Source organism: Mytilus trossulus, chromosome 9, assembly GCF_036588685.1.
Source record: "Mytilus trossulus isolate FHL-02 chromosome 9, PNRI_Mtr1.1.1.hap1, whole genome shotgun sequence".
NCBI classification, from domain to species: Eukaryota; Metazoa; Mollusca; class Bivalvia; order Mytilida; family Mytilidae; genus Mytilus; species Mytilus trossulus.
In genome coordinates, this window is record NC_086381.1 from 52,215,522 (window position 1) to 52,233,227 (window position 17,706).

The following is a 17,706-nucleotide window of genomic DNA, read 5'->3' on the forward strand; positions in this document are numbered from 1 at the left end:
TTAGTTGTCATCGTGCAACACAGTTAATAACACCATATAGGAAAACATAGAACTCAGTTTGGTCATAAGACACTGTCAAACATCCAAATATAATATCCACACTCATCTGTGCATGTCCACACTTGTTATTTACATAAATACTAGTATTTCTCGCTACATTGAAGACCTGTTGGTGACCTTCTGCTGTTGTTTTTTTCTATGGTCGGGTTGTTGTCTCTTTGACACATTCCCCATGTTCATTCTTAATTTTAGTATATGTAAATGTACTGACTTAACAGTCTAGTATCCAAATTATTGTCGTATAATATGCTTATATATCAAGTTTTGGAACAAATGATTCAATAACATATTTTTTTTGCTAAAAAAAGAAGATAAAATGTTTAGCCGGGGGCGACACACAATACAATAATAATTCAATTTGTTTCTACACAATTTCTGTAAAGATAAGTCAAATAATGAATTTTGGTGACTTTTTTGTTATTCTCCGTATAAAGTAAGAAAATGATAATATTAATAAAACTAGGTCTTTGCATCGGAACTAAACACATTTATTCTAAAAACAATTGTTGACATGACACGGGTTATGTTCTTCTCATTTATGTTATGATGGTATGATACTAAACCCCCTAACGGGAAGGATTGTGTCTGATGTTCATATGATGAAATCATAATCTTTCAGTCAGTTTAATTGAAGTCTGGAGCTGGCATGTCAGTAAACTGCTAGTAGTCTGTTGTTATTTATGTATTATTGTCATTTTGTTTATTTTCTTTGGTTACATCTTCTGACATCAGACTCTGACTTCTCTTGAACTGAATTTTAATGTGCTTATTGTTATGCGTTTACCTTTCTACATTGGTTAGAGGTATAGGGGTAGGGTTGAGAGCTCACAAACATGTTTAACCCCGCCGCATTTTTGCGCCTGTCCCAAGTCAGGAGCCTCTTGCCTTTGTTAGTCTTGTTTTATTTTAATTTTAGTTTCTTGTGTACAATTTCGAAATTAGTATGGCGTTCATTGTATTTGTTTAGGGGCCAGCTGAAGGACGCCTCCGGGTGCGGGAATTTCTCGCTACATTGAAGACCTGTTGGTGACCTTCAGCTGTTGTGTTTTTTTATTTGGTCGGGTTGTTGTCTCTTTGACACATTCCCCATTTCCATTCTCAATTTTATTTACATAAATATATGTAAATATACTGAATTAACTGTGAAGACAAGTATACAAATTATTGTCGTATAATATGTTTATATTTCAAGTTTTGGAACAAATGATTCAACACTGAAATGTTTAAAAAAAAAAAAAAAAAAAAGATAAATTGTGTAGCCAGGGTCGACACACACTAAAAAAATCAATTTTGTTTCTACACAATTTCTGTAAAAATAAGTCCAATTTTGGTGAGTATTCTCCGTATTAAGTAAGAAAATGATAATATTTATATAATTATTTACATAAATATATGTAAATGTACTGAATTAACAGTGTAGTATCTCTATTATCAGAACCTTTGGCCGTCCAAAGACGTACCTGTATATATCGGGTAGATACTCCATTAAAACCATCGTGTTGTTATCTATTACTTCACTTTTACTCAGCCACTTGCTGTGCTGAGTTCAGTATTATTTTAAAAGAGGAAAACAAAATTTAAATCAATTATTGGAATTTGATTAATACCATATGAATTTATACTTTTGTGTTTTAGTGTCCATCGTGGCAGTCGGAATTCCGGGTAAGTCAAGAATACTTAGAACTCCATAATGGGAGTAATTTTTGGTTGCATAATCCCTTCACCCGACACCAATTGCACCAATATTTTTTTTATCCAATTTCAGTCAATTAAAACATATAGTTCTACAAACTTAAGAATGCATTTGTAAAGAAAAAAACTGACTAACGAATAAATGGGCAAATAGTTGAATAAAAACTTTTGACAAACAATCTGTATTTTGCATTTAATTAAATAAAATGCAATTTATCCAAGATTTTTTTTCTCCTAGAGGCTAGCACTTCAACGGTTTCCACTGTCTTTTTTCTTTTTATAAAAAAAACCCTAGCAAAATCCATGTATTCATGTGTGTGTGTTTGTTATAAAGAGAAAGAGAACAAAAACAAACTACTTAATTTATAAATTGTAAATTATCTTAAAAATTAGCTCAAAGTTGTGCTTGTTACAAGATGTATCAGAAAAGTTTGTGAAGTAAGCATGCTGACTAGGAAGTTAGTTTAATACATCTGCATCGCTGTAAAGCAATCAGAATTTCTCGTCAAAATCAACCAATATAATTATAAACGAATGAATGAATATTTCAATATTTAAGTGCAGCCTAAATTATAACAAACATTATATAAGAATATACAATATATCTTTAGCCAGACAAATAGGCTTATGATGCACTTATATATGCGTTTCAATGAATTTGAAATGAGTTAGATAAGATTTTTATGTAAAGACATCATGATATGCACCATTCTATGAAAACAAAGTAAGCTGCAGAGATTATGCAGTTTTCCATCCTTATTTCATTTGTCGAAACAAAATGCACAGACATGAAATTACATAATAATTAAACAGACAAGATTTCATTAGTTGCAGCGTAATAAATAGCAGAAGAGATTAATTTGTTACAATTTCTATAATGGTGTATGCGTGTGCTGTTTATGAAATCTGCTATGACGCGCAGCCACTGATATTAGAGAATAGGACGGCATGATTTTAAAACAGAAAGTAAAATATTCAGTTGACCTTTGTTTTCAGTAGCTGCGAACATTCAGCATTGTATTCGGCTCATTTATTTTTGTTTGTTCCAGTTTTTGTTTGTTATTTTTACTCGTCTACCATTATATTAGAGCCCAATGATTCACGGCCTGTACTAGCTTCAGATCATCAACATCCGGGTATTTCTTCCGGAGTTATGATTCTGAATACTGTTGTTTTTTCAAGTTTATTAATTACTTTTTGGTGATCCTATATCAGCTGCATATACATAGCAATAATGGGTCATGTCTAGACTAGCATGTTTTATTAGAATAATGGTCTATATAAGCAGTTAAATTTATTCATATCTCAGTGTAGGCCTACTGCTGCAATTTTTCCAATCCTATTCGACTTTTATAAAAGGTGCATTGTAATCAATTGAGATAATACTAATGTGGACTGGGGCCTACATATTTGAATTGTCTCTCCATTTATTTACCTTTGTAAGTTCATAAATCGAGACTGTTAGGGACTGATGGTCACACCTTATATTTCAAGTTAAACAGGCAGTGGCTGTTTTGTCGGGGAGAAACTATGCTATTTTGCCGACTCCAAGTCAATATTGCTGCAAGTTTTGTTAATCCAAAATCGATTTTACATATATCCATAAAGTTTTCCCCAAATTAAGTTAAGAAGGGGGGGGTCAGTGGAAAAAAATATGTGAATTTAGTTTTTTTATCCTTCATTTAACTTTTGATGTCCTCCCTTAGTACGTTGCACAAGTAAATATTAAAAAGTCACTTTATAACATATCACAAAAAAGTTATCATAGTGATGGATCCATTATGATAATAAATTTAAATACCGGAACTAGCTAGTTTCCATTAACGATGTTTGTTTTTTTTGTTATAATTTTGAAGGGAGATAAATTTTGATGAAATTTTGCGGGAAATTGCAAAAACAAATACATTTACATTTTGTAAGACTACTATCATGGGTACACAGGTTATGCACGAAAAATCCAAGCTGTAAAGTGCATCTGCACAGGAACATATATATTAATACTATAATATATATATATATATAATAAGTACGTCTGAGTCAGTGACAACTCTACAACAGATGTATCCATTGGATCGCCATCAATGATGGTGATACATGGCTGTGTACATAATGTATATACAACTCGTCTAAACATCAACCCAACAATGTTAGATCTGTAAATTTGCTTTCGCAAATTTTTGGCTCTTCCCTCGCCGGGATTCGAACCCATATAATAGATACTGTTCCCAGATCAGCAAGAGGTGGGTTTTAAAACAAACATTTTGCTTTTTCTTAAGGACATAGCATTAAGCATATACTAGTCAGCCCTGAGTCAGAACAAGATAGTTACCATAACCGATGGTATGCTAAAAATTCTATAATTTTGAAGGGAGGTAATTTTGTTGGAATTTGCCAAAACAAATATGCATTGTGACTGTAAGACTCCTAGTTTATGCATAAAAATCAAACAATTTGATATGTACATATGAAAATTCGTAGAATATCACAATAGCATGTGAAATTCTTGTCCCGAAAGTGCATCTAAAGTAACTTGCAACTTGAAATCTTAAGTGGAATCCCCGATGTCTGTGTGATATAAATAAAATTGTTCTTTAATTTTTTAGTTTTCTGAAGAGACAAAAAAAAATTAAATTGATAAGTTCAAGATTACATGCATTAACTTTACAACTACAATCTAATGACTAAACAAATTTAGACAATTTCTATTAAAAATATTACATCAGATAAAATTTGCTCCTCATGTTTTCAAATTTTTGACAGATATTTGGAATTCTCTTGTTTATCCATGTTGTGCCATTAAAATAATTTGCCCATTAACCCCTACTGTTCTTTCCAGTAATTTATAAAATATAGTTTAAAATGTCATCTTTGAAAATCTTATAATTTCCTTGTTATTTTTTAATAGTTTTTCAACAACAAAAGGTGTCAATGTTAAATATATGAAAATTCTAGAGAGAATTATTCAATGGCATATATCTTGAAAACAAGCACACAGACCCCTAATATTTTTTTGCTTTTTTTGTTTCTCTATTTATGTACTATCAATATATAATAGTCACTTTAATAGCTTAATAATTGTTATTTTGAAAGAGAGTAGCGAACATCCTTAATAAAGTTAAATTTAATTTGTTTCATTTACATGTAAATCAAATTTAATTTGTTTCATTTACATGTAAGTCAAATTTAATTTGTTTCATTTACATGTAAGTCAAATTTAATTTGTTTCATTTACATGTAAGTCAAATTTAATTTGTTTCATTTAAGTCAAATTTTATTAAGCAGATTGAAATTTTATCATTTTAATAGATTGAAGTTACAAGTCTTGGGTGTGCGGATACACTGGACCGCACTGTAGCTACCATCAATCGCAATTTAGAAGAAGAATTGATTCATTCTGTCATATTAATAGGATATATATATGATAGTGTTTATAAAGTTTATCTTGCACTTATACATAAATTACATGTTTGAAAATCATTATAAACTTTGTAATTTTACATGAAATTTGTAAAATTCAATAGCAAAGTTCCAAGGTATTATAGTCTAATTTTCTGGGAAATTTTACACACCTTCTTTTGACTCTACACCTATATTCAGTAGAAGAATAAGAAGTTTAAATATCACCTCTTACACTAGTCACATGGTTCAAGGATATAAGTTTAAATATCGCCTCTTACACTAGTCACATGGTTCAAGTATATAAGTTTAAATATTGCCTCTTACACTAGTCACATGGTTCAAGTATATAAGTTTTAAATATCACCTCTTACACAAGTCACCATGGTCATATGGTTCAAGTTACATGTAGGTGTACTGTGCCAAACCAACTTTGTTGGTATAAAAAAGGAAGTTGTGGGAAATGTCACCTGAATGCAGGTTTTCTACATACGTCACAATAAAAAATTATCAAATATTTTCAGTGAAAATCTGTTTAAATCATTGCATTTACATGTACTTTGTTTGCTTGCAAGAAAATACTACAGGTAGATGCATATAAATATGTTACTTGATATGCAATTTTAGCTCACCGTTTCATCTGTATTGAGAGGCTTGATAGGAAAAAAAGTGTCTCAACCTGATCAGTACTCAATTAAAACATACAATTAAGCAATCAATCACTTTATTTAAAATCCTATATGTACTTTGATTATTAGGACTGTATACGACATTCACAAATCTACATAATTAAAATCATTTAATGATTTGTTGAACATTTACTCTTTTGTTTTACAGCTGCCCAAGGACAGAATCTCAACTGTACTTTTGACACTAACTTATGTACCTGGACACAACAACAAAATGACAATTCGGACTGGAAATTGAAGAGAGGATCAACTACTACAGCAAACACAGGTCCTACAAGCGACCATACCTCTGGAAGTAAGATGATCTTTAGCAGATTACTGTCCTTAAAATTTCTTTTCTAAAAACTAGTTGTATATAAATAACCATTATGAAATCTCTTTAACACATTTAAACTTAAAGAAGGTTGCTTATAGATTTAAAGTTATAGTATTGCGTTATTTTTGTTCTACAGTAAGTCAATGAATTCTCTATTTAGGGGTGTTACAGGGGGGGGGGGGGGGGGGTGTCTCATTTCCCAAATCATGTAATTTTTTTGTAATTTTTTCCAACTTCCAACATTGTATTCTTTCTTTTTTCAGATCATCAAAGTGTTCACCCCCCTGTAGCATATCTGCTTTGAAAAATCAGCATATTGAAATGTCAAAAAAGCTTTAATTTTATACTTCTATTTTTAGATGGACAATATATCTACTTTGAGACCTCCCAAGGAGCCAGTGGATCTAAAGCCCAGTTATCTAGTCTACAATTTACAGTGCCTAGAAGACCACCATCTTGTTTTTCTTTCTGGTACCACATGTATGGAGACAGTGTCAACAATCTTAATGTGTACCTTAAGTCAGGCAACACTTTAGGCAAACCAGTCTTTACAAAACATGGTAACCAAGGAAACAAGTGGATACAGGCAAAAATCACTGTTAGGAACAAAAACAACATTAAGGTACAAAATTTATAGAGAACAAAAAATCTTTAATTTTTTTTCGTGAGGAAAGAGACAAAAATGAATACAAGCTAGATAATACGTATTGATAAATATGAATATTTATGTATACTTGTTTATATCATTACTTTGGTCATGGTTAGAATTGAAATATTATGATTGAGTTTAGATATACATGTATTGTAATTTAATAATGATAATCAGAGAGTAACCCTGGATTTCTTTTTGAAAATATACAGGGACCTTTCACTAGAATGCTGGGCTATTGAAGTAAATTGTTAACAGCATGCAATATATTGTTGAATAAAACAGAAAAAAACCTTTTTGTAAATGTTCAAATTATGTTCAATCATATCTTTAATGTATATATAAAAAAAGTGAGCTTCTTTCTACTGATAAGCCATTCTTAAAGTTAAAAGAGTTATTGCACATTTCTTCATGTTTTATTTATCCATCATCTGTATGTTGTAAGTGGTTATAATTCTTTTCCAGGTTGTTTTAGAAGCTGTAAAAGGACGTGGATTCCGTGGAGATATAGCAATAGATGATGTCACGTACACTCCTGGAATACGATGTCCTCAAAGTATGAGCTAACTATAACAGAAATAATCATCTAATTCTTTTTGAATTTCACCAGTAAATGAAAAATAGAGCACCATCTAAAATGACTTGATAAATTTCATGTGTGGTACATGTTTTTTTGAATTTACCTTCATCAGGAACTGACCTCGGAAAGTTCGTGTAACAAAGCAAGATAAGAACAAATTGAAAAACTCAGTTCAAAAGGGCTTCAGTCATCAGATATGCTATGACCAACAAAGTAAAAAAAAGAGAGCTCACAGTTTAACTGAAATATTGATCAATTGACCTCCAACAGATTTCGGATTAAGATGTCAGAATCAGTGTATGAAAAGCATAACCATGTGCCATTTAAAAAAAATAAGTGTTTTGGACGTATCAATATAAGTAAACACAAAAGCGTCTTCAATGTTTCGTATGCTTTACTAGTCTATAATATACAAGAGAGACTCCGCCAAGTGACAATGTTGCGGGCCTATTGTTACGTAAATGGCGGTAAAACGTTAAACAAATAAAAGAGTATAAAATAACTATAACTAATTCACAACAATAAGTATTGGAAGGCTGAAGGACCATAAGAACACCTCTGATCCTGTTTTATATTAATTTACCTATCCGTTTCAGATACTGCCCCAGGTAACACAGGGAATACATCTATCACCTGTAACTTTGAGGATGATGCACTGTGTGGTTACAAACAGCTTACAAACGACAATTTTGATTGGTCGAGAACAACTGGTACCACATCTACAACAGGGACTGGTCCCTCTAGTGACCATACATATGGAACATCAAATGGTAATTTAATTCTAATTTTTTGTTCACAAGATGACAAATTGGTATTGATTGATTGTTGCTAGCAACTGGAATCTTCATGGATTAAAATTTTACGAGGTAGGAACTTTCACGATTACAAATACCCTGTCTACAGCATGGCATCATTGGAAGATGATTTAACGAGGGGTAGAGGTCATTTAATGATGGGTGAAGATATTTGGAAGATGCCTTTATATAGACCAAGTCATGAAGATCCCTGCGGCATAATGATCTATGGAAAATAGTTCATGCAGAGTATGCATACAAGAACATTTTCTGATCCAATTACATCATTATGATAAATAATGATATAAAATTGATTTAGTCATGTTTTCTTTTTTATTTTACTGTAACTAATGTTTTCTTGATCATTGAAATGAGATATTCCAAATTTTACAGGTCATTACATGTTTATTGAGGCCACTGGAAAAAGACGCAACCAGAAGGCTCGTCTGATGTCACCACAGACCACCACACTGGGAGACAAATGTCTTCGCTTTTATTACAACATGCATGGTTCTAACATTGGAAAATTGAATGTATATGCACAGGCTAACAATGTTTTAGGATCAGCAATTTGGTCCATGACAGCAGAACAGGGCCAGGACTGGAGACTAGCACAAGTCACTGTCAGGAGGAGAGGAAACAGGCGTTATAATGTAAGTATTCAAAAATGTATCTTCTACAAAAGAGGGGCAAAAGATAACATAGGGACATTCAAACTCAAAGTTCAAAAATCAACTGACAATGAAATGGCTAAAAAATTAACAGAATAACAGACAAAAAATAGCACACAGGACACAACATAGAAAACTAAAGAATTCAAAGTACTGTTGTTACACATAATATCAGTTTCATTGAAATATGAGCTATATTTTATAGATCACCCTTAGTTTTTGGTGGGGTTCGTGTTGTTTATTATTTAGTTTTCTATGTTGTGTCATGTGTACTATTGTATGTCTGTTTGTCTTTTTCATTTTTAGCCATGGCGTTGTCAGTTTAATTTAGATTTATGAGTTTGACTGTCCCTTTGGAATCTTTCGTCCCTTCTTTTTTTTTTTTAGACATAATGATTATTGATTCAATTGACCTTCTGCAGCAACACAAACACCAGTTTACTGTCTAACTTTATTTAAATATGGATTTGAGTGTTTATAGTTTTGTGTAAAAATTATTCTTAAAATGAATTTATATGATGTCTTTTTTTCAGATTGTGTTTGAAGGCGCCAGAGGAAATTCTAATACAGGAGACATTGCGTTAGATGATGTTTCAATTATCTCAGGAAGGTGTCCTGCATTGGGTAAATACATATTTTAGTTGGCAGTTCCCATATTTTGTAATCTTATATATTAAAAAAATCACTAAGCTGTGAGATTTGAATTCAAAGGAATTATTTTCATACTTAAATTTTTTATTTTTTTATTGCATATCAATTTTTTTTATGTTTGTTTGAAAATAACTAATATTTTAATTTAATTAATTTATTATTGTTACTATCATGAGAAGAAAAATAATGTGAATAATTATAAATACATTTCACAAACAACTTAAACTTGTGTCTTCCCAATCCCTTACATAAATATCAAGAAAATTTAAAAAAAATGGTGAAAAAATAAAATTGCACTCTAGAAAGGATCTCAGTACAAAGTTATATTGATTTACATCATATATTTGTAACATTTGTATTAAAAAATGGTTACATCTAAAAAAGTGATTGTTACTGATTTTGAAATAATGAATGCGAACAGTGAGATGAAATTACACAATAAAAGATGAAAGAGATATAAACCAGTGATTTCTTTTTTCCAGGATCCTGTAACTTTGAGAAAGATTTCTGTGGTTGGACTAATGTAGATTCTGATGATTTTGATTGGAGGAGAAATCATGGACCCACATCAAGTTCAGGGACAGGACCTCCAAATGATCATACACTGGGGAATACCAAAGGTAATTTGCCCAAGATAGTTTCTGTAGACCAATTGTTAGGGTATTTTTGTAATATATTTTTGATAATGGTAAAAAGTCCAGAAATTGTTTCATATTTATTAGTTCTTTTATTTTCAAATGTAGAATGATAACATTTATTTTTTTACTTTTTTCCCACATTTTTTTGGAAAACATTTTTATTTCATGAGAATTAAAAACATTGATTTCATGTATGAACCATACCTGCCAACTTTTGAAAATGCCTATGGGGGTTTTAGCGCGCGACGACAATTTCAAAGGTTACAATTCTTTGCGATGACTATTGTGCACATGCTGTTTTGTAGTCTAGAAAAAGTGTCATATTTGAAAGATGAGCTTACATCCCTTTTTCTTAAGTTTATTTGCATGATTCTAGTTGTTATACAATGTATCAGCAGAAAATATGAACATGTAGCTGTAAGACCAGGAATTATTTTCATGTGTAAGGATACTAAATAGTTGTTGATTTTTTCAAATTTAAAATTATACACACAGAAGGACCTTTATCAGGTTTGGAACAACACATATAGGGATCCCCCCTCAATTTTAGGACATTAAAAACCACTTTTTAAGTACAAATGAGCACAAATTCATATTATTTGAAGAAACTTTTCACAAAGAACTATAGATCTTATGATCTATCTGGTATTATATGGTCAACACATGTCCAAGAATTTTGATATGTTCTTTCTTCTTTATTATTCAAAATAATTGGACCCTTCAGTCATTGTCATTAAGAAAAGCTGTTCCAAATATAATGTCAGAATTTCCCATTTTAAGTCAATAAATAAATTTTTCTATTTTTTTTTTTTACAAGAATGACCCCTTGACTAAGGGTAGTCCCTCATTTAAGGGATTCCTCATGTTGATGTGGGTGGGTGGGTCCATGTGAAAAATAATGAATAGTACATTATACTTTAAATGATTGAATACATAAACAAAATTATGTTACAGCAAGTGTACATGTAATGTCAATAAATTAGTGAATAAACTACTATTTATTATATTCATGGTAGTACTGCATCATTGAAGTTTGTCACTCAGCCATGCTTTTATTCTTATTCTGTGTAAGAACCTCCTTGCAGTTGAAAAATCATTTGCCATGTTCACATTTTTACAGAGGAATACAACACAAGTTCAATATCTAGCATGTTAATAATCTTGAGAGAAAACGTTTTTGATTGGCTGATTAATTTGATCATGAGAAACACACAATTTGATTGGCTGAACACGATTTTCCTCCATTGGACACAGTTCAAAATCGGGAACAACAATATTTTTCGTGTAGATTTTCACCAAATCGTGTTTTAGAGGGTTTTTCAGGAACACGATCGTGCAATCGTGACAAAGGGTCAAAATCGTGTAGTACACGCCTAAATCGTGAAAGTTGGCAGGTATGATGAACTGACAGCATTTCTTTCACATGTTGATAAAAGCATTACCTTAGATAAGGTTCAGTCAAAAGGCAAAGGTATTTCAAAAGAATTTGAAAAATGATCACCCTGTGTCAGCCCCTCACTGAAAAACAACATAATTTTACATATTGAAATTTTAACAGCATTGTAACCCTTACTGTGAAAGGGGGTTTCAACTTTGTAATTTATAATTCTAGTGACATCCAATATTATTTATAGGTTGCCAAAAAGTAGGCTAACACTACAAACTAATGACATAAATCTTGTGTCAAAATTACTTACAGGAACATACATATATATTGAGACGAGTGCACCAAGAGTTCCTAACGATAAAGCTCAACTACGATCGGAAACATTCCCAAATAACAATGGAAACAAATGTCTACAATTCTGGTACAACATGTTGGGATCACAAGTAGGAAAACTGAACGTTTATATTGTTCAAAATGATATTAAGACATTGCAATGGACTCTAAACGGACAACAAAGTGGAACATGGAACCTTGGTAGACTTCCTGTTCCCAGAGTCAAGAACAGTTTCAGTGTATGTATTGTTTAATTTTTTTTACAAATATAATTACTAGTCTAAGCTGTAATAAAGTTGAGAGTAGAAATGGGGAATATGTCAAAGAGACAACAACCCTACCCAAATGCAGATATCAGCTGTTATGAATTGCTGAAGAATTCATATTTAACAGCATTAATTTTAAGCTTCGATTTGTATCAAGAGCCTGAAAGTATATCAAAGAAAATGTTTTTTCATATTGACATTAATCGTCCAGCAGTGACTGCTAATACTACTGTTGTCTGCAATTTTTGGCTTGTAAAGATTTGTTTTTGAAGCTACTGCTGCGGAATCATTAATATTCATTGGATACCAATTTTCGTGGATTTCGTGGGGACAAGGGAACCACAAATTTAAATGTTCAACGAAATACAGATTTTCTATGCAGAATTTGCCAAAACAACGAATTTACATATCCACAAATATGCAAGTTTTCATCAATCCACGAAAATTGGTACCCACGCGGAATTTAAAGGAATCTACAGTATTTATAAATTTAAATTTTGTTTGTTTTTAAAAAAGTTAAATAGATGATGAAACTTAAACAACTAGAAATGTTCTATGTTTTTTGCTTGTCATGGATGAATGTCCCATATCCATTGTTTTACAACTATTATATTTCTTATACTTATGCTTTTTATGTGCCATTGAATTTTTGTTTAGTTCCTATTGGAAGGAGTTCGTGGTACAGGAGTCAGAGGTGACATAGCCATTGATGATATAACTGTCACAAACACTAGATGTACATGTAAGTTTTCTATTAAATGACAAATTTACTTGAATATTTTGTAACTCTGCACTTTTGATAACATCTTAATGTTTAATTCAGCCAGCAAAAAGTCAAGATTATTATTTTTACTTAAAAATATAGTATTCTTCAAGAATTGTTATAACACAAAAGTTTGTAGAAAAAGAATTGAAAGAATTCTTCTTTATATCATTGTGTTTGTTTGTTAGTATATGTTGCATTTAATATAAGAAATAAGGTACGTATTTACATCTAAACACACAAAAAATTGTATAAATGTTGCCTATCGTCTGGAGATGAAAAGAAAGGTAATTCTTAAGGTTATAGGTTAAGTTTGTGCTCACCTGAAGTAGTCGTTTGATTGAATGCTTTTAACAATATGTGCCTTCAGATATTTTAAACCTGAGGTCCTAATTTCACATTGTCTGGTCCATATGAAAATTGTATGATTATAAGATACTGATGAAATTATATAGATTATATTTATGTATTTGTAAACTTTATGAATAAAACTTTCTTCCATATTATCTGTGAATAAATAAGCAAAGTACGAATCTAACTCTTTCATGTATTTTTATTTTAGTGTCGCCTAGTGCTGCAGTGGCATCTAATCAAGGTTCTACAACTCCTACTCAGGCAACAACTTTGGGGACAACGAAAACACCAACAAGTATGTCTCTTTTGCATATATATTACAAGAAATCATTGCATAACTTTATAAAAACTTTAAGTGATAGTTTAAAAAGAAATCACAAGGCTTTTGCTCTTTTGAAAATAAGAAGCAAACTTTAATAATAGCATGCAAAATGAGAATATTGTGGATTCATTTATTTTCCTGGATTGAGAAAAACTTGCATTTTCTTGATTTGATTTCATGGTTTTGTCTAGGTCTGTGTACAAGCCTATAGAAAGTTTAAACTTTGATGAACACTTAAATCCACTATAATAAGTACACCATGAATAAAAATGAATCCATGTTGTAACAAAAAGATCAGTTCAATATATCTGGGCTATTTTTAGATGGCAGAACGGTTAGCTGTAGTTTTGATGCTGGTTATTGTGGGTGGACGCAGTTGAGAAATGACCAGTTTGATTGGTCTAGGAAAAGAGGCAGGACAAACAGTGGTGGCACTGGACCAAGCAGAGACCACACTAGCGGAAGTAAGAAATTAAAAATTTAAAGTTAATTTTCTATTTCAATCGAGTATCAAGTTTGATATCAGTGCATTTATTCTCTACTTATAATTGTCAAATTTCGTCTACTGATTTACCCTTTTAATCATGTACATGATCACAATTGGATATCATTTTAACTATTGGCAACACTTGGTGATAATATTTATTACATTGTACACACTGTATTAAGATGAACCATTATGAGTGGATTTACAATTTTTTTAGATAAAAAAAGTAAATATTTGTTGAGTTCCTTGCAATTTTTATCATGCTTGGGAATTTTCTTCTTATTTTTAAACATATTTATAATAGAGAGTCAACATGAATTGAACTTTGCTTAAAAAAAACACAAAAAATGTTTGTAAAAATATTTGAAAAAAACTTTCTTGTGACTTTTTTAGCTGGTTCCTACATATATATAGAAGCCTCTGGTAAAACAATGAATCAGACAGCACGTCTGCAGAGCGTACCTGTCCAACCAACCCAGTCATCATCCTCGTCATGTCTGTCCTTCTGGTATCATATGTATGGACCTCAGATTGGTGGACTTAATGTCTACATACAGCTAGGGGCCTCCATGGGGTCACCTATCTGGACCAAAAAAGGGACACAAGGGAACAAGTGGATTAATGCTAAGATAACTGTCAGTCAAACAAGACAATATAGTGTAAGTGTTATGTGCTGATTTTATTGTACAGTTTAATAAGCTAATCTCATTAACTTAAATTTCATTTACAGGAGCAATTCATGAGCATTTTATTGAACAATAAAAGTCTACTCATAATCAGTGATGCATGAGGTCAAAATATTTGACAAATCTTAAAATTATATAGAAAATTAAGAACTTATAAACCAAAAAGGAAAAGTGTAGCCAGAGCTTTTAAGTGAAGGCACAGTTTCGGGTTATAACTAAGCAGAAAAAGCAAACATCAGATGTATTTGGTTGTTCAACAAATCTGTGTTGAATGTTGAATTCAAACTTCAAAATTAACTTTTATAGAGACAAGTGAATTTTAGTTGCATTTGAGCTAAAAAATATATTGAAGGCCTTTAATTACATTATATTCATTATTTTCAAAATAATATTATATTAGAAAAAAGTTATATGAATTTGAATTAAATTGTAGATCATTATGGAAGGAGTAATAGGGAATGGGTTCCGAGGAGACGTGGCTGTAGATGATGTGGCATTGACAAATGGAGCTTGCACTGGTTAGTTATTTTGTTTGTATTGTATTCATAGTCATGATACGGTAGTCAATTCTTATAAAACCTAACTACTGTGATGCAATGAAAATTTCTGTAAAAGATCACTTGGAAATAGGGTTGGTAGCTTTGAATGTTATTGAATGACCTCTGATAAAAATTAGTGGTCCATAATATATACCAAGTTATGGTATCACTATGTATCCCTGTTTGGCAAACTCAGTTTATAAATATTTCTAACTTTCAATACAGTAAAAGTGAAAGTTAAATGAAAATCAAATTTTTGTGTTGATATATTATCCTTCAAATTAAATGTTTTTTGAATAACGCGATGTATGTATTTCGAAACATATTTTAAAAAGAAAAAAATTATATAAAAAACCATGAATGCAATTCTGTATAATATACCACAATATAAAAATAGAATTGTTCATATATTGTTCAATGATGTCTTATTAACCAAATCAACTATCAGATTTATATTGAAATATTAAAAGCAAGACATTTTCATATTGTATAATGCAATTTGACCAAGTGTTTTCTAATATAATTCTTGTATATTTTAATACTATATGCATCATGTCATTCAATTTCAATTATGCTTATGAAATATTTAATTAGAATTTTCATTTAAAAGGTCTAAAGTTTCTAAAACATCTTTATTTCAAAATATTAGGACAGACAAGTGCCCCAGGAACAGTGACCACTATACCACCATCAGGAGGAACTGTAAGAAGTTGTGACTTTGAGAACAGAAATCTATGTAGATATACACAGGACAAAACAGACACATTTGATTGGATTAGACAGGCTGGTACCACATCATCAACCAATACTGGTCCTTCAAGTGACCATACATACGGAACAGGAAGAGGTAGGGAAAATTACAAAATGGGAAAGTTTGATTTATATCTAAACATTTAAAGCATCCACAAAATAGTCACAAAGCCCATTGTCAAATTGTTATGAGCACATATACTTCAAATTTAATAGATGAAGCAATGTAAGTGTGTAATGAAAAGAAAAATGAATTATGAATTACCTATAAAAAAAGAAGATGTGGTATGATTGCCAATGAGACCACACTTCACAAGAGTGACTTTTATTTACACCGTAAATGCAATCGTTCACTGTTTTCTGATTACTGTTCAGTTCAAATAAAAATTTTATGTAAAGATTTTGTAAAATATTTTGGTATTGAATTCTTTATTGCTCAAAAGAAACCCTTTCTTAGATTTACCTCAGCTCCGGCTTAGCAATTTTGGTACCATTACCTGAAATTTTTTTTGCAGATTTTTCATAGAATTGAAATTCATATGACCTCTTGCACGAAAGTAGGTTAACATTTTGTAGGATTTTTGTTGTAATGTAGACCTAATTTTTTTGGTAAATCAGTTGAGAGATTCGATGAAAAATCAAAGAGGAGATGCAAATCCCTAGTAAGTCAGAAGAACAGAATTTAACTTAAAAAACAAAAGAAATGACTATATACTAGATCAGTAACGGATTATTTCTTACATTAAATTTCAGGACATTACATGTTCATTGAGGCTTCAGCTCCACGTAAAAGGGGAGATATGGCTCGCTTGATATCACCACGTTATGTTGACAGACAGGATATGTGTGTTCAGTTCTACTATCACATGTATGGCACAGGAATAGGAACACTCAATGTGTATGCTAAGGTAAGGTATAGTTACACTCAATACAATCACACATGTATGGCACAGGAATAGGAACACTCAATGTGTATGCTAAGGTAAGGTATAGTTACACTCAATACAATCACACATGTATGGCACAGGGATAGGAACACTCAATGTGTATGCTAAGGTAAGGTATAGTTACACTCAATACAATCACACATGTATGGCACAGGAATAGGAACACTCAATGTGTATGCTAAGGTAAGGTATAGTTACACTCAATACAATCACACATGTATGACACAGGGATAGGAACACTCAATGTGTATGCTAAGGTAAGGTATAATTACACTCAATACAATCATGCACACATGTATGGCACAGGAATAGGAACACTCAATGTGTATGTTAAGGTAAGGTATAGTTACACTCAATACAATCACACATGTATGGCACAGGAATAGGAACACTCAATGTGTATGCTAAGGTAAGGTATAGTTACACTCAATACAATCACACATGTATGGCACAGGAATAGGAACACTCAATGTGTATGCTAAGGTAAGGTATAGTTACACTCAATACAATCACTCAATGTGTATGCTAAGATAAGGTATAGTTACACTCAATACAATCACACATGTATGGCACAGGGATAGGAACACTCAATGTGTATGCTAAGGTAAGGTATAATTACACTCAATACAATCACACATGTATGGCACAGGGATAGGAACACTCAATGTGTATGCTAAGGTGAGGTATAGTTACACTCAATACAATCACACATGTATGGCACAGGGATAGGAACACT

At 31.5% G+C, this 17,706-nt stretch overlaps 1 protein-coding gene across 1 annotated transcript in view; it reads left to right on the top strand.

Annotated features, from left to right (window-relative positions):
- The first annotated feature begins 1,633 nt into the window (after window positions 1-1,633).
- The window catches only part of LOC134684746 (MAM and LDL-receptor class A domain-containing protein 2-like), a 160,945-nt gene continuing 144,872 nt past the window's right edge, over window positions 1,634-17,706 (top strand). Inside the window, exons 1-16 of the mRNA XM_063544053.1 lie at window positions 1,634-1,722; window positions 5,986-6,132; window positions 6,513-6,775; window positions 7,268-7,358; window positions 7,979-8,152; window positions 8,570-8,829; window positions 9,381-9,471; window positions 9,981-10,118; window positions 11,836-12,095; window positions 12,780-12,864; window positions 13,448-13,534; window positions 13,885-14,025; window positions 14,442-14,707; window positions 15,168-15,252; window positions 15,923-16,120; window positions 16,777-16,931. Coding sequence (XP_063400123.1) covers window positions 1,671-1,722; window positions 5,986-6,132; window positions 6,513-6,775; window positions 7,268-7,358; window positions 7,979-8,152; window positions 8,570-8,829; window positions 9,381-9,471; window positions 9,981-10,118; window positions 11,836-12,095; window positions 12,780-12,864; window positions 13,448-13,534; window positions 13,885-14,025; window positions 14,442-14,707; window positions 15,168-15,252; window positions 15,923-16,120; window positions 16,777-16,931 — 2,493 coding nt within the window. The 5' untranslated portion in view covers window positions 1,634-1,670. The remainder of the gene's footprint in view (window positions 1,723-5,985; window positions 6,133-6,512; window positions 6,776-7,267; window positions 7,359-7,978; window positions 8,153-8,569; window positions 8,830-9,380; window positions 9,472-9,980; window positions 10,119-11,835; window positions 12,096-12,779; window positions 12,865-13,447; window positions 13,535-13,884; window positions 14,026-14,441; window positions 14,708-15,167; window positions 15,253-15,922; window positions 16,121-16,776; window positions 16,932-17,706) is intronic.